At 36.5% G+C, this 22,986-nt stretch overlaps 3 protein-coding genes across 4 annotated transcripts; 2 read left to right on the forward strand and 1 right to left on the reverse strand.

The window, feature by feature from the left end:
• The first annotated feature begins 570 nt into the window (after positions 1-570).
• Positions 571-2,676, forward strand: LOC122041267 (3-ketoacyl-CoA synthase 10-like). Its single transcript, XM_042600902.1, has 3 exons — positions 571-1,142; positions 1,206-1,831; positions 1,928-2,676. Exons 1-3 carry the CDS (start codon positions 600-602, stop codon positions 2,499-2,501), a joined length of 1,743 nt encoding a protein of 580 aa, XP_042456836.1. The 5' UTR covers positions 571-599; the 3' UTR covers positions 2,502-2,676.
• A 1,380-nt stretch (positions 2,677-4,056) lies between these two features.
• LOC122041268 (1-phosphatidylinositol-3-phosphate 5-kinase FAB1B-like) lies at positions 4,057-15,248 on the forward strand. Of its 2 annotated transcripts, XM_042600903.1 has the most exons (13): positions 4,057-4,144; positions 4,551-4,678; positions 4,958-5,616; positions 7,655-8,371; positions 8,559-8,712; positions 8,796-9,140; positions 9,624-10,535; positions 10,884-11,215; positions 11,309-11,432; positions 11,532-11,690; positions 11,769-13,193; positions 14,259-14,525; positions 14,728-15,247. In XM_042600903.1, exons 3-13 carry the CDS (start codon positions 5,048-5,050, stop codon positions 15,052-15,054), a joined length of 5,331 nt encoding a protein of 1,776 aa, XP_042456837.1. In that variant the 5' UTR covers positions 4,057-4,144; positions 4,551-4,678; positions 4,958-5,047; the 3' UTR covers positions 15,055-15,247. The 2 variants fall into 2 exon arrangements, with proteins under 2 accessions (XP_042456837.1, XP_042456838.1); XM_042600904.1 differs by lacking the exons at positions 4,057-4,144; positions 4,551-4,678 and having other exon boundaries at positions 4,986-5,616; positions 14,728-15,248.
• Positions 15,249-16,356: 1,108 nt separating this feature from the next.
• On the reverse strand, positions 16,357-21,914 carry LOC122041269 (alanine aminotransferase 2-like). The gene is made up of 15 exons (XM_042600905.1): positions 21,618-21,914; positions 21,049-21,099; positions 20,824-20,874; positions 20,603-20,668; positions 20,462-20,523; positions 19,289-19,367; positions 19,090-19,194; positions 18,909-19,019; positions 18,602-18,739; positions 17,830-17,904; positions 17,545-17,665; positions 17,311-17,465; positions 17,149-17,223; positions 16,818-17,021; positions 16,357-16,726 (listed from the first exon to the last, which is right to left on the reverse strand). Exons 1-15 carry the CDS (start codon positions 21,780-21,782, stop codon positions 16,610-16,612), a joined length of 1,575 nt encoding a protein of 524 aa, XP_042456839.1. The 5' UTR covers positions 21,783-21,914; the 3' UTR covers positions 16,357-16,609.
• Between the last annotated feature and the right edge of the window lie 1,072 nt (positions 21,915-22,986).

Here is a 22,986-nt window from a genome sequence, read left to right on the forward strand (position 1 = left end):
ACAGTAGGACCGGTGATGAGGGCGCTTGACATGAGCGTTATCACGTTTTTGCATCATTGGTTCAGTTTAGGCTCGACTGATTTGACACAACACAAAGCTTAGCTCATTTACCTCCCTAATAATGTTTAAATTTTATTTTATATTAATTATATATAAGATAGAGTCGAGTGGTGATGATCATTTGGAATGTTGAGATCCTATTTTTTTATAATGTTTATTCCTGGAAGTACAAATTTTTCCATCCAATGGAAGTTTTTCATCGGCCATTAGAGTAAAAATCTTGAAGCGCAAATGGCGGATCGCCCAGCAACCTAGCATCCCTATGAGAAAAATGTTCTACACTGTATCATAATTAGGAATCGAACTGTGAATGCTTGAGAGACTACATAGTCACTCTACCACTGCACCGTAGCCCGATGGCTTGAGAATGAGATATAATTTTGGTATGGCAGGCAGTGGCGGATCACAATCAATTGGATGGTAGTTCTCTGTTCACGTCAAGCAGATCAACAGAGATATAATCTGAGGGTATTCGAGTGGAAGGAATCCAGAACGACCGACTTTGTTTTCTGCATTCAAATGCTCACACCTTCAAATCGATGGGAATTAATGGCGGCTCCAACTGCTCTCCTCCTTGGTTGGTGGCAGCATTAACTCTTTCCCCACCCGTCCTCTTCTTCTTAATGGCCTCTTGGAAAGCAGAGGAGAGCAGGGGAGTGAGCAGAGCAACGATGGCCGGCGAGCACACGCTCCTGTCGACGGAGATCGTAAACAGAGGTATCGAGGCCTCTGGCCCCGACGCCGGCTCGCTTACCTTCTCAATCAGGGTGCGGCGGCGGCTGCCGGACTTCCTCCAGTCGGTGAACCTCAAGTACGTCAAGCTGGGCTACCACTACCTCATCAGCCACGCCGTGTACTTGACCACCATCCCAGTGCTCGTGGTGGTGTTCAGCGCCGAGGTGGGCAGCTTGAGCAGGGAGGAGCTGTGGAGGAAGCTGTGGGAGGAGACGAGCTATGACTTCGCCACCGTGCTCGCCTTCTTCGCCGTCCTGGCCTTCACTGTCGCCGTCTACTTCATGTCCAAGCCGCGCCCCGTCTACCTCGTCGACTTCGCCTGCTACCGTCCCTCCGACGAGTTAAAGGTCAGCGAACATTTTTTGTGCGAGTGAGATCGATAGTGTTCTAAAGATATAATCTTGGATCAGGTGTCGAACGAGGAGTTCATGGAGCTGGCGAAGAAGTCGGGGAAGTTTGACGAGGAGAGCCTGGTTTTCCAGCGGCGGATCCTCAAGTCGTCGGGGATCGGCGACGAGACGTACATGCCGCGGTCGCTGTTCGCGCCGGGCAATTGCGCGACCATGAAGGAGGGCCGGGCAGAGGCATCGACGGCCATGTTTGCCGTCCTGGACGAGCTCTTCGACAAGTGCCGTGTCCGCCCCAAGGACGTCGGCGTTCTCGTCGTCAACTGCAGCCTCTTCAACCCCACGCCGTCGCTCTCCGCCATGATCGTCAACCACTACAAGATGCGAGGCAACATCCTGAGCTACAACCTCGGTGGCATGGGCTGCAGCGCCGGCGTCATCGCCCTCGACCTCGCCCGCGACATGCTGCAGGCAAACCCTAGCAACTACGCCGTCATCGTCAGCACGGAGGCCGTCTCCTTCACCTGGTACACCGGCCGCAACCGCTCCATGCTCATCCCCAATTGCTTCTTCCGCATGGGCTGCTCCGCCGTGCTGCTCTCTAACCGCCGCCGCGACTTCCACCGCGCCAAGTACCGCCTTGAGCACATTGTGAGGACTCACAAAGGCGCCGACGAACGGAGCTTCAGGTATCAACAGCTAAGAACTACGAAATTCGTACCAAATCTACCCTAATTATAGATCAGCAAGAACACATGTGAGGTAAAGATTGTACCTTTGATTAGGTGCGTGTATCAAGAGGAAGATGAGGAAAGGATCAAGGGTTTATCGATCAGCCGAGATCTGATGGAGGTGGGTGGGCACGCGCTGAAGGCGAACATCACCACCCTCGGCCCCCTCGTCCTCCCATTCTCGGAGCAGCTCCTCTTCTTCACGACGCTGCTCTACCGCCACTTCTTCCCCAAATCGCCCGCCGCGGACGGCGGCGCCTCGGCAGCGGCCTCCAAGCCCTACATCCCCGACTACAAGCTCGCCTTCGAGCACTTCTGCATCCACGCGGCCAGCAAGGCGGTGCTGGACGCGCTGCAGCGGAACCTCGAGCTGGAGGACCGCCACATGGACGCGGCGCGCGCGACGCTCCACCGCTTCGGCAACACCTCCAGCAGCAGCATCTGGTACGAGCTCGCGTACCTGGAGGCGAAGGGGCACGTGCGCCGCGGCGACCGCGTCTGGCAGATCGCCTTCGGCTCGGGCTTCAAGTGCAACAGCGCCGTCTGGAAGGCCATGCGCCGGGTGCGGCGGCCGATCAGAAGCCCCTGGCTCGGCTGCGTCGACCGCTACCCCATCAATGACTGCTAGGGTTTGCCAAAAATGGCCTCTTTCCTCGCTCGCTTCTTGAGTCTGCTCTAGTTGCCTAAAAACCACCCTTCTCTTCCTCTTTGTTGTTTCAGTTGATGTTTTTAACTGTTGTAACTGCCATTTCACATGTTCCCCCATGTTGAAGATTATGATTTATCAATTAGATTGCTGGTAATTCATTTTATTTAAAATTTGATATTTATTTTTTTATATTAAAAATATTTTACTAAACTGCATGAGTAAATTTCACTTTTATCCAATTTTATGTATTCAAATTTTAAAATATCCCAATCGTGTATTTTTGAAATATTTCTTTTTTTCGCCTCTAGGTCTATAAGTTAGTTTTATATATAGAACAACTTCAAATTAAAATATAAATTGATTTGTGTCATCTAAATTTAATAACATAAATTGAAAATAGTAAATTAAATTAAAAATAAATCTTTTATTTTTTTTACTTTATCTATTTAAAAATTTATCGTTCTCAAATTTATGCTATCAAAATCAGATAGGAGAACATAGATCGTTATATAGATTTTTATAATATATTAATTTTAATTTAAAATTATTCAAAGTTCTCTAACTCTACCGTCAATTTTAAATATCTAATATCTAAAACTAATTAATAAATCTATACTATTTTAAAATTTAATATTTTTTAAATTAATGGAGTCCTAGAAATCTGTTAATGGTGTTGATTAGTGAGTGCTATTATCCTATTCCTTATAATTAGTTTGTTATAAATTCTATCAAATGTGTACCAGTTTAAAATTTACTATTTTAAATTTAGGTTATCAAATTTAAATTTAAAGGTATATATATTTTAAAGAGGTTTCTATAAATACTTTGATTTTGATCAGTAGTTCTGAGTATCTAGATTCATTAGTTACTAATACTTAATATTTTGAAAATATACTATGCAATTTGGGTATTTGAAACTTGGTATCTGAAATGAATACTAGTTTTTTTTAAAAAAAAATTGAGTATTCAATTTTTACGAGTTAAGTAATTTTGAGATGGATACTCTACATTCCACCTATTAAATAACGACACTATATTCTACCTATTAAATAAATTGAAAAGTATTCATAATTATCTGTGAAACAGTTAAGTTTCTAAATTTTTTATTCTCCCGAAGAAACAAAATACTATATGCCATATTTGAACTATACATACCTGATAAATTACTAGAGTGTTTTCAATAAATTGTCAAAAAATATTATACGTTTTTTTACATTTCATAAATAAATAAATTATATATATATATATATATATATATATATATATATTAAAATATGATTTACTAGACTTGAAGTTGTAGGTTCAACCGAACTCGGTTCATGCTTAATTTTGTGTTCCTAAATTGGTGGGTGTGGTCTATCAAACGGAACGGGTCCCTAATTACCTTCTCTGTTATTGGTGAACGTGGTTGGGTCCCGCAAGGTATACCCAATGGATGTACCTTCGGATCGAATGAGTTGGAAGAGCGGGTGCGATGGCTTTTACCTCCTCGGGAAAGGACGGGAGAAAATATAAGAAGGGAGGAAACGAGAACGCCGGGTTCTCAAAAATGGAACGGGAGGAACGAGAGCAAAGCGAGGGGAAGTGAGAGAGAGGCGGAGCGGACGTTGAACGAGCAAAAGGTCAGATTTTTGATCGTCTTTCTCTTTCTTCTACTTATGCGTTTTGTTTTTCGTCTTCTCGTTCCTATTCTGTTGGTTCGGATCGCTGCATTCTTTTCGACGCGGTGCGGCGGTTGTCGGAGGAGAGGGAGGAGCTCTAAGCTGGGCCGCGTGTTGTGCTTTTCCTCGATAGCTCTCGATCGATTTTAGGTTTTTATTTCATGGTTATGTCTCCGAATGAGGGGATCCTATCCCGTTTTGAGGAGCTTTTTGTGTGAGTCTCGGGGTATGAGTCTACCGCGCCATCGGAGGTATTGAGTCTGCAATCGGTGCTTTGTTTTTCTCGTTTTCTAGTCGAATTTTGATGACATGCCATGCATTTTTTTCTCCCCTTATTCATCTTGCCATTTTTTGAGTCTTGATGCAGATGTGAAATTTGTTGTGACGCACGCGTGACCATTGCTGTTTTACGTATAGGCGCTGAAAGAATGGGCCTTTTTGGTTGTTTGGCTCTAGGGAAAGCATCTTTTTGGACGACCAAATTCGTCTACCGAAGTAAGTGGGAAGGTTGTTGCGTTCCTTTTTGTTGTTTGATTTGAATTATTCTTGCATTTCGTCTTGAAGAGGACTGTTTAGCTTTCTGCTCATTTAACTATCATAATTTTGTAACGCGAAGCCTGAATCAGGGTCCAAAGGATAATTGTTAGTGCTTGATCATCCAATTTATATAAACGTTCGAAGTGCATGCACTTGATTTCCAAAACAGTCTTTTGTTTTGATCCTTTTGTGATAAGACAACCCCTGAATGCTTATATTTCAATTTGACTGGGGCAGATTCTGAAATTTTGAAGAATGTAAGAGAACAGGTGTATCAACCTCGGATGCAATTTTCAGGATGAGTGGGCTTGTGAGAGATCAGCATCGATGGAAACTTCCAGTTCTTTCTCGGGGTTTATTAGCATTATCAAGTCCTGGATCCCTCGGCGATCTGAGCCGCCAAATGTTTCAAAGAACTTTTGGATGCCTGATCATAGTTGCAGGGTTTGTTATGAGTGTGATTCACAATTCACAGTTTTTAACCGACGACATCATTGCCGTCATTGTGGACGTATTTTCTGTGGGAAGTGCACATCAAATTGTGTCCCTGCTAGCTCTGATAATTGTGCAAATACTAAAGAAGATTGTGAAAGAGTTCGTGTTTGTAACTTCTGTTTCACACAGTGGGAGCAAAGGAGACCAGCATCTGATAATGCTCTTCAACACTGCCTCAGTCCTCTTTCCTCAACAAGCTTCATCAGTACCAAGTCTAGTGGGACTCTTAATAGCTCAGCCACTGTTGGATCTTACTCTACAGGACTTTACTATCTTGCCCCATATGGCCCTGCCCAGTCATTCCAATCAGAACCTTGCTCAGATACATTAGAGATGCAGACATCATCCAGAAGCATAGATGGTGCAGAAATTGGTAATCAATTTGGTTATGTCTTGAACAGGTACTTTATCATTTCCCAATCTGTGAATTTGTCTGTTTTGCATTCCACATTGAATATATGGAATCATGTGACGGGGAACTATGCTGGTAGAATGTTGATAATGTTGATTAACTCAATAAGAAGCCCTTTTTTGATGAAGAAGGTCTACAGCCTACTATTTTTCATGTATTAAATATAGTAGAAATAGTATGCACTACTTTGACATTCATAACACTGGTAATTGTTTGAATTAGTGGCTGTACTACTTGTTTAACATATATTTTTCTAGTACATTCTGAGAAACAAGTGTTGTTAATTAGTAATCTTTATGACTGAAGTAGAAGAACTTTGAACTTTCCATAGGTGATACCAAGTCTATCTTATTTGTTGGCTACGTGATGAACCTTCATCCATGACAAACCTCATTTCACTTCTTGACTTATTTTATATTTGGAAAATGTTTACCTTGTTCCTTGATTGATTAAACCATGGTTATGGAGCTCTACATAGGAATACTATATTAACTTTATTAATACTGCCTTCCTCCAAAAGAACTTGATTATTACTATCATGTTAATACTTAATCAACACAAATCTGTTAATTAAGTAAGAACCATGCAACGTGGGCAGTTGGATGTTCTGATATCACTTGATGTGGGTGGTTGGATGCTTTTACCAGCGCACATGGAAAGATTAAGAAGAACAAAGAAAGATGCCTTTGTTAAGTATCTTTCCATCATGTTAGTTACTCTACTAACCCTATCATTGCTTTGATATTCTATCAATCAAACCTCACTCATTCTGCAACTCTAACTTGATCCCTAAGCATTTGAACAAGTCAGTTTGTATTTGGTCCCAATGGGGTCTGACCTTCAGTTAGATCATATCAGCATTCAAAGAGGTAGTCCTTTGTATAGAAATGACATCATATAATTTATCTCCTGTCTTACTCCGAATTAGAGGAATACCCCATCAACATGTCAATTTCATAGCTTTAACTATGCTTTATAGTTGACTCCAAATACAATTAAGGATGACAATGTGCAACCATTTAATCCGGTATTTGTGGGTATGCGGCTTAACAAGTTGGATCCAAGTATAATATCTTTGTATTCAAATGTAGTCCGGTGCATTTGGGTACCTACAAGTACTGACAAATAGAAATAATATGTATAATTATTTGTTAAATTGTAGATAGTAATTTTGATGTTTATATTATTGTTTTGCTACAATATTTGTCATGTTATTAAAATTATATTTATCACTATATGATATTACTAGTAGTTGTTGATAGTCTAATTATTTTGTATTAGTACTTGATTTTATTAATTGTGTTTGTGGAATTTGATTTTTATTCGAAAATGGAGTTCGGGTAACTAGTATTTGAGTATTCATTAGATGCCTTCCCATTCCTTAGCTGGTTCCGGTAAACAAACGTAACCATTTAGATTTAGTTAAACAGTTGGGTACAAGTTTAAATTTTAAGATTTTACATCTCTATTTAGTTGGTTGACTACCCTGTTAGTTAAACTGGTATAGAATCGGTACAAGGGAAATCATGGATTCCTAAACCGTTGTCATCCTAAATACAATAGAGAGCTTGGAATACTTAACTTTGACAGGAAGACTATTTTTTTGAATTTCAATTTTGTTATAGAGATCCAGTGGCACCTTCATTGAGCGTCCAAACTGTCCCCTTGAAATGTTAGCATAGAAAATTTTGTATGGTGTTTCTTGGTTCAGTTTAAATGGTTTGCTGTAGTACATTCACTTGTTATGTCATTAATATATTGACACATTCTCTTGCCAATTAAGGGTTTTACAAAGGACCTCTATATGCCATAAGTTTGTTTGTTATATAGTTGCTTTGTACCGGAGTTTGATAAACTTGTAAAGTATGCACTTCTGTGGGTTCTTCAAGTATAATTCTTTTTTAATGTGAAATTTTATATTGGGGAGCTAGTATCTGATATATCAGAAATGAAGAATCTGATGTTGTGTCTAAGTTCTTTGCTTAGGGCACTTCTATCCTTAATGAAACTTAATTGCTGGTATGCAGGGGTGATCGTGATTATTATGATTATGGTGTATTGCATGATTCAGAAACACAACTTTTCCAGCCATATGGTGACTATGATAGTTCAATTGAATTTAAAGAAGCGGACCAGGATAACCAACCAATTAGTGTGAATCCATCTGAAGTCAGGATAAATTTGGAAGATAACCGTTCCACACTGCACAACCTACAACTCCATGCCAACACAGATGCTGATAAGATGGAGGAAGACAATGAGAATGAAAGTAGCTATGAATCTAACGCTTCTTCCATATATGAGTTAGAAAATGCAGATGCAGAACCTGTGGATTTTGAGAACAATGGGCTGCTGTGGCTTCCTCCTGATCCAGAAGATGATGATGAAAGAGATCACATTCTAATTGATGATGATGATGAGGATCCTATGGGAGAGAAATACGATCATTCATCAAATAGCTTTGGCAGTGGTGAGTGTCAGACAAAAGAAAGATCAAGCGAAGAGCAAAAGAAAGCAATGAAGAGTGTTGTTGATGGACATTTCAGGGCACTGATAGCTCAACTCCTGCAAGTTGAAAATCTTCCTATTGAAGAAGATGATAAGGGAAGTTGGTTGGACATAGTCACATCTTTGTCATGGGAAGCAGCACATTTCCTTAAGCCAGACACTAGCAATGTCGGAGGTATGGATCCTGGTGGATGTGTAAAAGTTAAATGCTTAGCTTGTGGACATCGCAATGAAAGGTGAATATTTTATTTTAGCTTTTAGTGTAACTTCTTTTTGTCATTCTACCTTCTCTTTTCTGCCTCATTCTTTCTTAATTTTTTTACATGAACTCCTGCTATTGTACGAGCTTAACAATGTTTAGTAATTTCTAGTTTAGTAGGCTCTATTTGTAAATTTGCTGAAATTTTTTGTCTATTATTTTAGTAAGGTGGTTAGAGGAGTTGTTTGTAAGAAGAATGTGGCAAACAAACGGATGAAATCAAGAATACAAAAACCACGTTTTCTAATACTTGGAGGTGCTCTTGAGTACCAACGGGTAACAAATACGCTATCAAGCTTTGATACTTTGTTGCAACAAGTGAGTTACCTTCTGTGAGCATCCTTTTTGGCGATGTTAAACAAGGTTCAATTCTTATGTTGATGCTATATATTTTTATTCAGGAAATGGATCATTTGAAAATGGCTGTTGCAAAGATTGCAGCTCACCAGCCCACTGTCCTTTTGGTAGAAAAATCTGTGTCCCGATTTGCCCAGGATTACCTTCTAGCAAAAGGCATTTCATTAGTTTTGAATATTAAAAGGTCTATTTTGGAGCATATTGCTCGCTGCACTGGAGCTCAAGTAGTCCCTTCAATTGACCACCTATCGTCCTCGATGGTTGGGCAATGTGATTTGTTTCATGTGGAGAAATACTATGAGGACATTGGTACTACAGGAAAGGGTGAGAAGAAAACACTGAAAAACTTGATGTTCTTTGAAGATTGCCCAAAGCCATTGGGTTGCACTGTGAGTTACTTTAACATTTGTGTGATCTTTTATACGGTTCTTCTTTGTTTACATGATTCAATGAAATTCTTCAGTTGGTATATTTCATAACATTCACAACAGGTTTTCTTTCTCTCAAAAATATTCACTATGGTTCATTTGTGTAAGAATACAAGATGTGAACTCATCTTCTCCAGAATCACATCTGTTGGAGCCTTGTGCATTGGGCCTTCTTTTCTCATTGCACAATACTATCACTAGTTCCAAAGACCTAAAAGGCATAATCTACCACTAGTCAACTGAAATTAGTTTTTGGTGTAACTGTCAAAAATGAGTTCTGTACTTGCTCATCGGAATTCTTTTTCTTTCAAAAATATTACTGTTTATTTTAGATTTTCTGGTAAGTACAAATATGTGAAAAATCATTTTCTAAACATCTAATAGGACTTGGTTGATTGAAGCTACAGCAAAGTTTGAAACATGACTCTTTTACTATTTGTCTAGGTTTTGCTTAAAGGTGCAAATATTGATGAACTGAAAAAAGTGAAACATGTAGTCCAATATGGATTTTTTGCAGCCTACCATTTGGCATTGGAAACATCTTTTCTTGCAGATGAAGGTGCTTTTTTACCTGAAGTTTCACCACAGTCTTCGTTGTCTGTTGGACTTCTGGATAAATCTTCTAGCATAGACAGATCCATTTCTTTGACTCCCGAGCATGCTATCTCTGTTGCTGGTGAACAACAAGATACTATTGACAACCAAAGACCTCCAGTAACTTCAATAGAGTTCAGGAAGGAACTGTCAGAGGAAGCACCAGCTTCATCTAAAGATCAGGATTACAAAGCTGAATGTTCTGACACTATTTCAACTCATATGTCTTCTGGCAATAATTGTTCTCATGGGAAGAGGAGTTATCCTGACATTGTCAAAGAATCAATGGATGCATCTCTACCTTCTGTCTCAACCATGGGTATCTTGAATTCACCACCTCAATATGTTGCTGGAAAGGACAGACATAAAATGCAGATAGGTACAAATCAGGAGGCAATGTCAGACAGTCTAAGTGAACAAGCAATTCCTTCAGTTTCTTCCCTCCTAGTCAGCTGTCTCGATCAAGAAGGGCGTGTCACTGTGACAGCTGAGGATGCCCCAACCAATGCCATAGGAAAGCAGATTGGCTATTCTAATCCAGAAGCTTTATCAGAAGGCAGGGACGAAATACATGACCAAGTACCATTGAAGGAAGAATTTGCACTTTCTCCGTCAGATCATCAGAGCATCTTGGTTTCCCTTTCAACCCGATGTGTGTGGAAAGGGACTGTTTGCGAACCTTCACAACTCTTTCGCATTAAATACTATGGGAACTTTGACAAACCTTTGGGAAGGTTTCTCAGGGATCATCTATTTGATGAGGTTTTCCTTTTCTCATTACAATACCTCTTCTATATTTCAACCAAGTCCCTTATTCCTTACTATAATTGATTATATTAAGCAGTGAGCCAGAGTGCAATTGTCATTATTATAAAATATCAGTTGAAAATATTATACTTTTATATATTTACTTCGTATCACACTGTATATGTCTAAAATAATATAAAATATAAAAATTATTAAATGATAAATAATTGATTAGAATAAGTTGTTAAATTTGTTCAGGTCCTAAATATGGTTATATTTATTAGATTGCTCACTATAGATATTTAGATTATCTATGCTGACTAGTCTGTTCATCCATAACTGCATTATTTGATCTTTTGACAGAGTTATAGGTGCCGTTCTTGTGATATGCCATCAGAAGCTCATGTTCATTGTTATACACATCTCCAGGGAAGTCTGACAATATCTGTTAGAAAGCTTCCTGATATTTTCCTTCCAGGAGAAACAGATGGAAAAATTTGGATGTGGCACAGGTGCTTAAGATGTCGTCGCAGTAATGGCTTCCCTCCTGCAACCCGGAGAGTTGTGATGTCTGATGCTGCTTGGGGGTTATCTTTTGGAAAATTTTTGGAGCTTAGCTTTTCAAACCATGCTGCAGCAAGTAGGGTTGCAAGCTGTGGTCACTCTCTCCATAAAGATTGTCTCCGCTTTTATGGGTCCTTCCTCAACCCTTTACATATTTTATTATGGTTTACAGGAGTATTTATTTTCACTTCGTTTTCTTATTTTGCTGTGTATACATAAAACAGGTTTGGAAGAATGGTTGTTTGCTTCCGATATGCCTCAATTGATTTGCATTCTGTTTACCTGCCACCCGCTAAAGTTGATTTTAATTATCAGCAGCAGGAATGGATAAGAAAAGAAGCAGATGAGGTTTTTACTGTGATCCAAACTAAGTTCTCATCTTAAAAATGTTCGAGATTGAGGCATGATTATTTTTTTTTGTAATTAAGACATTTCACTCATTTCTAGGTGGCTGAAAGGGCTGAAAATTTGTTCAGAGAAATATACAATGCTTTATACTACTTTAAAGATACAAATAGTCAGAATTGTAGTCTGGAAGGTCCAGAATTCATACAAAACATTGCTGAGCTTGAAGAATTTCTGCAAAATGAGAAGGCCGACTTTGAGGTAAAATAGCTTCTTCTTCCTAGTTTTCACTGGATTCATCTTTTACACTGTTTGTTTGTTGAACGTTGATTTAATCAGGAGGCTCTGTATATAGCACTAAATAAGGAGGTGAGGAAGGGAGAACCAGTTGTTGATATTCTTGAGATTAATAAATTAAGAAGGCTGCTAATCTTTCATTCTTATTTATGGGATCAACGACTAATATTTGCCTCGGGATCAGCTAACAGTTCCAAGGGGGTTTCTAATAGCTTCTCAACAAGAGATAAGGAAAAACTCTGCTCCCTTGAAAAGACCAAAGACGACGATGGCAACAATCAAGTGGTTTTCCTTGACGATCATGATATTCAGTTAGGACAGCGAACAAGAGACATGGAACTGGATTCTTTGCAAGGGAGACAAAGCAGAACTTCTATCTATACTAGCATAAGTGTGACTGAAAAATCAATTCCTTTAGAATGTGGTCTTGTAGGACGTAGAACCCTTTCGGATGGTCAATTTCCAGTTTTCACAAATTTATCCAATACATTTGAGGCAAGGTGGACAGGTGACATTGGAAATTCCCATGCCAATGGAATGATTCAAGATCCATCAGTTTTATTAGAAAATGTAGCAACAATGCCAATTTTTGATGGTATAGAAACGCGTAGTGGAGCTGATTTAACTCAACCATTTACTTCCGCACTGCTGAGTAAGTCAGGAGACAGCATGGATGACTTTCCATCTCGCATTGGAACGCCACTTGTAAATATCTATAACACAATCAACAGAAATTGGATATATCCAAGATTGAATGATTCGAATGACAATTCTGCCTTCCATTTGTTTCAAAAGGAGTTAGAGAATCAAAGTGGAGCCAGGTTTCTTGTTCCTGCTGGCATAAATGACACTGTGATTCCAATTTATGATGATGAACCAACCAGTATCATTTCATATGCACTTGTCTCACCTGACTATCACTTTCAATTGTCAGATAGAGAATTAGAGTCCTCATTTTCATTGCCACTCTACGATGCCGGAACCTCTTTTTCACAGTCTTTTGATGAAAGTTTTTGTGATTCTTTTAGAAGTTTCGGTTCAGCTTCAGCTGAGGACAATATTTCATCACAGTCCTTTGGCAAGGGCTCCCTTGTTCCAGATTCAGTCAACTGTAACAAGTCATTTCATGCCAGAGTTTCTTTTATGGATGAAGGTCCACCTGGGAAAGTAAAATATTCTGTGACTTGTTATTTTGCAAGACGCTTTGATGCTCTAAGAAGAGCTTGCTGCCACTCTGAGATTGATTTTATAAGATCTCTAAGTCGGTGTAAGAATTGGGGAGCACAGGGTGGCAAGAGTAATGTATTTTTCGCAAAATCACTTGATGACAGGTTTATAGTGAAACAGGTAACAAAAACAGAATTGGAATCATTTATGAAGTTTGCCCCAGAGTATTTCAAGTATCTTTCAGAGTCGATCGCCACACGAAGCCCAACATGCCTTGCAAAGATCCTGGGTATATATCAGGTAAGCTTAATTGCTATTGTATAGTTCCTATGATATCCATGAACATAGATTTTTTAGGATTATTTTGAATTTCAACTGAGTGGAAGCATCTGACTTCAAAATTTCAATGATTCCTGGTATTCAATTAAATGTGTAATGATTTACTATAGATTCTATTGAATCTAATTAAGTAACAGTCATTAATCAAAATATATAACAATTTGTTAATAAAAGGCAACACAGTAATTAATCCATTGATTTATTAATTGCACGATTGTAAAAATTTATCTCAAATCAATTATCTGAATTTATTAATAACAAAAACAACTGAATTATTTATCAATAATAAATTTAGTCAATAATATGATAACTAGAGCAAGATAATAATGATTATATTGATAAAAATACCAATTACAGAAATTAATTAATCAAAAATAATCAATATGAAATCAAAAAACACTAGTGGAGATATCCAGGAACAAATGGGCTACCATTTACTGTGATTCCTAGTTCAAGCAAGAACAAAGGTGTGGCGCTGGGATGGATACTGACCCATATATGAGAAAGAAACTCCAGATTTTTTAAAACCAGGAAAAAATCGCCAAATGAGATTTTTGAATTATTTGGATGATGAGCACATTACCGGTTGACTTATCTGCCCCTTCTTGTATAGCTCTTTCCCTTGTTCTACATTTCTGTTTATATGTTTTTGCTGATGTTTCTCTTATTCTAGGTTTTTTTATATATTTGGTTGGCAATCTTCTGTTTGATCAAGCCACATTTTTTTTGAAAGATTCAATTTAAAATATTAATTCAGAGAGTTGGTGATATTTATCAGTGAGAAGGAATGAGACCTATTTATTGCTAGGGAAATATATTTTTTTTCCATATTCTTTTGAAAATTATGCTTCTTCAATCACTGATTGTAATCTGAATACCACCTTAAAGTAGATTTTTCCCAGGAGTTATATTTATGCTTCCATCATTGAGTTTGTGAAACATACCATTTTTTTATTATTATTATTTTCTCATCGTCGAAATTTCCACTGATTTGTGAAAGTATATAAACCATTTGTTATTTGATAGGTTTCTTCGAAAAACCTTAAGGGTGGAAAAGATTTAAGGATGGATGTGCTGGTGATGGAGAATCTTCTATTTGGAAGGAACATTAAAAGACTGTATGACCTAAAGGGATCCTCAAGGTCACGCTACAATGCTGACTCAAGCGGAAATAACAAAGTACTGCTCGACCAAAATTTGATTGAATCAATGCCAACCTCTCCAATTTTTGTGGGGAACAAACCTAAGAGGTTGCTAGAGAGAGCTGTTTGGAATGATACAGCATTTTTGGCGGTAAGCACAAGAATTTGTCTTTTTTGGACTTGAGTAACAAAGTTCATTTGGTTAACTAGTCCTTGGTAGTCCTTGATTGATCGAGAATAAGCTTACATCCTGGTATGGATTTTTGGTAGACAAATTCAGACTTCGACACTGCTTGCTAGCTAGATGAATATAGTGATACACATCTAACAATCTTCCACTAATGCTATTTCAGTCTGTTGATGTTATGGATTACTCTTTGCTGGTCGGTGTCGACGAAGAAAAGCACGAACTGGTTCTTGGCATCATCGACTTTATGAGGCAGTATACATGGGATAAGCATCTGGAGACTTGGGTGAAAGCTTCAGGAATACTGGGTGGCCCGAAGAATGTCTCTCCAACCGTAATCTCACCGAAACAATACAAAAAACGGTTTCGGAAAGCCATGTCCACTTACTTTCTTGTCGTGCCAGATCAGTGGTCACCACCTGCGGCTGCCCCCAACAATTCAAAGTCTGAGGCGTGCGAAGAAAAACCACAGAGTGCAACGATAAAAGCCTAGTACAGAGCTCAAAAAATTTGCATAGCACTGATTTCTCTGTTATTTTTTTCTAGTGTAGGATTTCAATTGGTTTTAACATTTGCAAATTTTCTGTGCCGGAAACTTTGGCATGGCTTGTAGTTTGATTGAGCTCGAAAAACAGTGATACAGAGAGAGATTTGTACAGAAACCTGTGTGATTTCATAAATATATACTTATTTTTTTGATCCTGAAAGTAGCCATTTACATTGAGTTGCATTCTTGTTGCACCTTGTCTATGATTGTAAAATGATCCACACACTGAACACTTGGACAAGATGACTAAATATATTTCAGAGCTAAAGAGAAGTTTAGTGTTATAAACAAGATTTCTCATTTATTAGTCATAATATTCTTATGAATCAAATATAGAATTAGAATGAGTGATCTATTCCAAGAACAAAATTAAATAATGTATAATTTTTTCTTTTTTTATATGTTTGTGCTGATAAGATACCTCTGAAGTTAAAAGAAAATTTTATAAAATGATAATTAGATATACTGTCTTATATAGAATTGAATGTTAGATTAGGAAACAAATACATGAATAGACGATGATAATTATAGCAATAATAATATTAAGATGGATTACGGATATACGAGGATTAACAAAATAAAATATAAAAATATTTTTTTAAAAAAGTTAAAATTACACCTATTTAAAAAAACTTTGAAGAACACATTTAAAATAATACAGAAATACTGACTAATAAAAAAATTGAGATTGATATGACTCTTAAACTATATTTGATGAAGGGTACTCAGTCTTGTAATATAATCGAGATTATATTATTAGATTGATTACTTTATTTGATACAATTTTAAAATTATAATATTAGCTGAACTATAAAAGATAATAAAATTTTAATAAAGATTTGTAATTTGAATTACAAGCTAACAACATTAACCCAATTATATTCTAAGCCCAATTACATTATAAACTTAATCACATTACCAACTCCAAGAAAAGGTCTAGAAGAGCTTCCAAGGACTCGTACGGAGCTAAGGAATTCCCATGCAAGGTTTGATTTTATCTTAATTGCTCCACTCAACTAAATGCAAGTCAGACAAATTAACGAGTGTTACGGAAACTCTCCTATCCCCATTGGGTAACTTAAAGACTACCAATGAATATCCTAATTAGGTTGTACGAGACTGATCAATACACATATTAATTGAGAAAGAGAGACTAAAGGAAGACCACACTGAGTAGAATAAAGGTTTAGTTGTTGATTTGTTGTAAACTATTTTATTTAATATCAATTCCATTCCAGAATTCAATGATACCACAGAACTAATTGTTGGATCCAGTATAATATCCACAAATCTCTCTTAAAGTCAGAGGTTCATAACAACAGTCAACTTATTGTTTTTTTCTGAAACCCTAAAACCATAAATAACATCCTATTGCCATCCAATGAAGGAAATACATGGATGGACGATGAGTTTTATTTCAACAAGATGACGATAAAACTGAATAATTCCTTGAAAATCAGAGCTTGAAGACGGCGGTCACAGTAGTGGAAGTGGTCGCGGCTCAATCGCAGAACTCCTCCATGAATGATTCATGAAATGCCCCCAGCCTGGAGATTATGTCTGGGATCTTATCTTCTTGTGGCAGGATTGTGCACCTTATATGCCATGTTCCAGGGACCTTTTCAAGATGGATAAAAGAAAACATGTCTCACAATGCTACCAACACTCCAAAGAGAAACATTCACAAACAGAGTTAGAAGTAGACTCACCTGCCCGAATCCGGATCCAGGTACGACGACGATGCCAGTAGCATCAAGAAGGCGGCGAGCATAGAAAGCGTCTGGTACGGCATCGACTGCTTTGGCAGCTTCAATTGCCTTGCTCGGTAGATGCAGACGAGGGAATAGATACATTGCACCCTCAGCCTTGTTGCATGTAACACCTTCCAAGCTGTTAAATGCATCCTCTAAGGCCTGCATGAAAAGGAAAATTTGAGAATTTTAATCGACAAGCACTGTATTACCACACCACAGCTTTTCTGTGCATTGTTCTTGCTGAAGATACAATTTAAAGATCAGATAGGCAAAGAGACATTAATACCTTCGCACGTCGGGCTAATGATGAAAGAATCCCACTTTTTTCTGCATCGAAAGATTCGTATGATTCATCTCCAACCTGCACACCCATCCAAGTTTAGTTCTTGCTACGATAAATTGAACAATTGCAAGTCATGGAAATGTAAAGTTGAACAGAATGATTCACCTTCGGAGGGTTCATGACAAGACTAGCGAGAATCTGGCCGGAGATATTAGAGCAGAGATTTACAGATGCCACCTTGTAAATTTGTTCTCTCACTTCGGCATTAAAACCAGTTACCTCCATGTATCCTCCTCGCTTTCCACATTCTCCATAGTAACCTGATGGAAGAAACAGCAAATGGTAAAGAATGTTCACTTGGAAGTTGAATATAAATTTTTTATATGGAATGCCACATACCTTTAGAAACTGACTGGAACGACACTAATGAAAGGTGTGCATCATCATACCCCATGGATCTAGCAATTTTCTTGAAAGAGTTGAATTTCTTGTCCTCGACATAGATGTTTTCTTGATACACCTGCAGCATTTTGGCACTCTAGATTAGTATTCAGGATCAATAAACAAGGGGAATTCATATCGATAAGCCTCCTGCCTCCTTTTCAGACATTTGTTCAACCTTTTGAAACCAAAAACTAATCATAATACATGAGTAATTCAAAAGATATTCGGTACGTGCCACACCTCATCTGCTAGAAGAACTAATCCTTCGTTCTTGCAAAAGTCAACTATGTCCTTTTGATTTTCCTCTGCAAGAACCTGAAAAGTACCATAGATCCAGAAAATAACATAACATGCAAGAAAAATCTTCTCATGGTAGCTTAAAAGATGAGAGTGATAAGTCCTTTTAGGTGTGTATAAATAACTCAGAGGAAAAGAAAACAAAGCATCTCAGTTGAGAATGTCATGACCACAAGTCATGTAGTCTTTTATGGTGCGTGACTAGGGGAAAACAAAACAAAACATCTTAGACAAGAATGTCAGGACAAGTCCAATCTGGTATGACACAATCCAACTCAATGGGAGCAATGACTCCTTAACTTGCTAGACCTTAAACTACACGAGTAAATATTGGATTCTAGGCTAATGACAATAGACTCCTATGACTCAAGTCACTCATCTAGGTCATATATACCAACACAAATAATACCCATTTCCATTAAGTTGGTGTGTCATGATATCCCTCAAGGCTTCAATGCCAACTCATAACCCGAAAGAAAAATCCAATGAGATCTAGTTCGATAGGCAGCTCTATCAATCCTTGGTAGAGTTTCACCTCATAACTTGAGAGGTAAAATGTAGCAAAAATGAAAATATTTAAGCAGAAATGCCCAGGTCCAAAGCACTAACATAAATAAAAGAATTAAATTTTAAAGAAGATACGGATCGAATGGGTATGAGGTAAGGAGAAATGATATAAGCAAAATAAAGAGAATAAAGTAATGAAGAAACAGACCTGCCCAGTGGGATTGCCTGGATTTATCACTACTAGTGCCCTAACTGTGATGCCCTTGGATCGGGCATCTTCCAGTTGTTTCTTAAGCTCTGAAATCTCCAAGCCCCAGCCTGTCGATTCATCAAGGTAATATGGAACCTAACCAAAACAAGTTATCTTTTAGAAAGACAAATGAAACAAAGTAGCCATTTATGCTTTGAAATACTTCTAAACAATTTTCATGTAGATGAGTAATAGTGGTTTATACACCTCATTAAAAATTAATTTCAAATATAAACTAGAGTGCTTATTTATACAAGCAACTTACAAGAGAGCCACCGTGAAGAGCAATAGAGGCAGAGTATAAAGGGTATTGAGGAATGGGGCAGAGAATGCCGTCTTTCTCAGATCTGATTAACAACTGCATCATCGTATGCACCTGAAATGAAAAGAAAAAATTCAGCAATTATGATGAAAAGGGCAGAGTGAAAAAAGTTGCAACTAAATACCGCAGGACTTGCTCCATCTGTTAGAAAGATATCATCTGGATTGGCAGGAAAACCATCACGTTCAGCAATTCCAGCAGCAATTGCATCTCTTAAGCCTTTGATCCCCTGTAAAGAAGAAAAAAAAGACAAAATCCTGTCCTCAGAGAATAACGGCATGGAGTAGAGATTATTTTTGCAAGAAATTAGAACATGTTCCTACCTGACTATGGCTATATGCTCCTGTAGCCCTACCAGGGATTGCATCTAAGATTTTCCATGCTCTTTCTACTGCATCAGCACTGCAAATATAATACAAAATATGCTACTAATAATTCAGCAAACATAATGTGCTTATTCAGAAATTATCTGTAGAGTGATCATAATTATAAGTAGTGTAAATAAGTAACAAGTAACATATACTAAATGAAAGTGTCTAAAAATCTAAATGTGGCTGATGTAACGGGCATTCACTAACCTAGTAATCTAAACTGAGTTTCTTGTTCAAACCTATATATTAAATGAGAAAAATGTCTACAAAATCTTAGAGTTGGATTTCAGAAATTGTTCTTTTCATGCTCCATATATTGGAACACTGTTCTGTTATGCTAGTGCAGATAGACATGCATTTCCCAATTATTAAAACTGGAGTTTTCCTTTTTAATTCAAACACCAAGTGATGCTAAAAGAATAGCAATGTTATTGCAGTGAATTATTTTCTAGGATATGATATTGCATTTAGAGAATGGAAAATTGAAGGATGGATATCTAAGCATGGTTGTCAAAATCATTGTAAATAACAGGTATTCAATCATCTGGATTAATAACAATAAAATAATTTAATATATGACATTGCAATTGATGTTCAATTATAATAGCAAGGATGTATATTATGTTCTTTTAGAGTTTAGATATAGCATTTGTCATACACATGATATATTATCATAATTTCAAATATCATAATACCAGTTGTTATTTGATAACATTACATCATAGAAATATTTAACAATACTACATTATTGTTATGAATGTTTATATAATAGATTATTAATAAATAGTAAATCATATAAACAATACAGAAAAAATAAATAATGTGGAATATATCATAATATAAATTTATTTAATAATCCTAGATTATCAATATTATTTAATAAAATAATACTATTATTTAATATGTCATATTATAAGATTTAGTTGGTATCTCAGTCACAAGGGCATCTGAGACTATTTTTGATCGAGAGATATACTAATTCTCTCTTGATCAATACTGAGAGATGGATAAGGTGATTTGCCTAAATGAGGTGGATCATAAGGGAGTGTTAATGTTCTGGTGGGATTAGAATGAGTGGGGAATGCATTGAACATAATAGTTGTGCATAACAATGGCTATATCTACCTGAATAAGGCATGAGTTTCACTTTGGTCCAGAAGAGATGGATGATCACATAGGGCAAGAACCTAAAAGAACACAATGATTAAAAACCTTGAAGATACCAAAGCACACTGGATATTTGAAACAATTTATATAAGAAGCCACCTCGCGGAAAAATGTAACCGGCTGCTGACCAAGAGACTGAGGATTTCCAATATTACAGTACAGTATCTGCTCAAAACATTGGATGTTCACATCAACAGAGAAAAATAAATAAATTAACCTCACATGAACTACTGAGAAATAATACAAACTAAATGGAAATAGAACCCATGTTTAGGGATAAAAAGAAAATAAAATGGCATACAAATACTTTTGACACACACCTCTTCAAAGGGATGACACCCTGGTTTAGTTTGAAGCTCCAGCTGTAACCGCTGTAATTGGGCAGAAATGTTATGCAATTATTTCTTTTATACAAATTCTAAGATAGGAAAAGAATGTGCCTAATCGCCATTCAACTATTGGATCCTTGGAATGACTGATAAAACAATATCTTTTAAGTTGTCAATTTAGGTATGCCAATCATTTAGTAAAAGAGAAAGAAGCACCTGGGCATGACTAACAATCTCACCACGAACAACATACTCACATTTTAGAACCTGAAGAAAAAGATAACAAAGTATTAATGTATGCTATAGATTCTCACACTGCCCTGTTGATTTTCTGCAAAATAAAATCATCTAGAAGACAAAAGGTACAAGATAATTTCTAGACTATTGGAATATATAGAAAACATGGCATGCATAATTTCATAGCAACTTACATTTATATAGTACAATTAGAAAGACAGCAATTTGTTAGCCTGGTTCATTTATTTTATAAAATTCAGGGTATGGAGATCTTTGTTTCATAATTATAGATCAAAACATAAACAAATTTTCACACTGTTGAATAAAACAGTATAGAACATTCCGAACATACTTAAGAACAACTCACCAAACGGAATACTACAAACGAGACAAAAATCAAAGTAGGTCGCCTTGCAAATAAAACCCAAAACAAAGGAGAAAAAATAAAATAGGCGACGAGGAACAAAAAGTACAAAACTTTAGCTGCAATATAACGAAAATTGATTAAAAAAGGCGCCTTTATAAACCAAATGGACGAAAGGCCTGACCTTAGGGTTGATAGTATCGACAGTCACAGATCTTGCGGCGGAATCTATGGCGGCGGCTGCGGCGGCGGCAGGTGACGAACTAAAAGGCGCGGATGGTGTCGCAGCCGACGAGAACAAGGACCGAAAGAGCAGCCTTTTCGCTCTATCCGCAGCAAATCGACGCATGTTACCTCCCTTGTCCTCGTACCGAAAAAGAAGCGCAAAGGTTTCGGCAGATCCTTCTCCGATCAAGCAGCGAGACAGCCAGAACGAAGCACGAAGCAAAGAAGACAAGTTCAAACCTAATTTCTTACCTTTTTAAAAATTCCTTTGTACACTTTTATAATAGTAAAATGATTATATAGTAGGTGAAATTAGGAATGTAATCAAATCGAGAAATAAATATAAATTAGAAATTTAAATATTCATTAATAATTAAATTACATATTTAGTGGAAATTATAATATTTTTATTAAAATTTATAATTTTATTCTAATAAATAAATTTAATATATTTATCTTTATAAATTTATAAGTAGATTATAAAATTTATAAATTTAATATCAAAATTATTATTTTTTAAATTAAAAGTTGATTCATAAACTTAATCATGAGCTAACGAGTCGAATATTATGAAACTTAACATTGGTTTGTTTATCTTAACAAGCCTCATTAAATGAACTCAAACGAGCTTTTATCGAATCAAACTTCGAATAGCTCATGAGCGACTTAGTTCATTTACACCCCTAAATGAAAATACTCGTACTAAAACTACTATAATATTTTATCAAAAAAGCAATAAATGTATAATAAAATTTTATTAATATTTTCTCAGTTTTTTTCTCATAAAAATACTTGTGTTCTTAAAATATTATTTTTTCTATAAATAAGTTTTCAACTTAATTTCAAATATTAAAAATAATACATATATTTTTTATAACTTATTCAAATTTTTATTTATTAAAAATTATTTAAATAAAATTAAAAATAGAAAATTATTTTAGTTCCTATAATATTGTAGTTTTTTTAATATGTTTAATTAGTGAGATTTTTTATGTAAAATTATTTTTTATATAATATTTTTCACAAATTTAAATTCATTTGTTTTTATTATTAAATAATTAAGGTAATAATTAAAAAATATATATTTTTTTATTAGAATAGTCCTATCCCACGCTAATATATATTTTTCAAATTATTTTTATTTTTGATATTTATTTTGTACATACGATTTCATATCTATTATAATGTAGACATTTCAATTCTGATTGGTATTAATAATATTATATTTTAATAGTTATAATTTATAGTTGGTACCGTATGAATACTCTTGGTTAACATGGTCAATATTATATTATAATAATACTTTAACTATTACTAATACTAATAAT

This window comes from Zingiber officinale, chromosome 2A, assembly GCF_018446385.1.
Source record: "Zingiber officinale cultivar Zhangliang chromosome 2A, Zo_v1.1, whole genome shotgun sequence".
Lineage (NCBI taxonomy): Eukaryota > Viridiplantae > Streptophyta > Magnoliopsida > Zingiberales > Zingiberaceae > Zingiber > Zingiber officinale.

What these genes read in the sequence shown, in the direction of transcription:
- LOC122041267 (XM_042600902.1), top strand. Translation starts at nt 600, where the DNA reads ATGGGAATTAATGGCGGCTCCAACTGCTCTCCTCCTTGGTTGGTGGCA. An exon ending in GTCCCTCCGACGAGTTAAAG is followed by an intron (nt 1,143 to 1,205) that starts GTCAGCGAACAT and finishes ATCTTGGATCAG; the next exon opens with GTGTCGAACGAGGAGTTCAT. An exon ending in GCCGACGAACGGAGCTTCAG is followed by an intron (nt 1,832 to 1,927) that starts GTATCAACAGCT and finishes ACCTTTGATTAG; the next exon opens with GTGCGTGTATCAAGAGGAAG.
- LOC122041268 (XM_042600903.1), top strand. Translation starts at nt 5,048, where the DNA reads ATGGAAACTTCCAGTTCTTTCTCGGGGTTTATTAGCATTATCAAGTCC. An exon ending in TGTGGACATCGCAATGAAAG is followed by an intron (nt 8,372 to 8,558) that starts GTGAATATTTTA and finishes CTATTATTTTAG; the next exon opens with TAAGGTGGTTAGAGGAGTTG. An exon ending in CAAAGCCATTGGGTTGCACT is followed by an intron (nt 9,141 to 9,623) that starts GTGAGTTACTTT and finishes CTATTTGTCTAG; the next exon opens with GTTTTGCTTAAAGGTGCAAA.
- LOC122041269 (XM_042600905.1), bottom strand. Translation starts at nt 21,782, where the DNA reads ATGCGTCGATTTGCTGCGGATAGAGCGAAAAGGCTGCTCTTTCGGTCC. An exon ending in CTCTTCACGGTGGCTCTCTT is followed by an intron (nt 18,740 to 18,908) that starts GTAAGTTGCTTG and finishes TGTTTTGGTTAG; the next exon opens with GTTCCATATTACCTTGATGA. An exon ending in TAGTTCTTCTAGCAGATGAG is followed by an intron (nt 17,666 to 17,829) that starts GTGTGGCACGTA and finishes AAAATGCTGCAG; the next exon opens with GTGTATCAAGAAAACATCTA.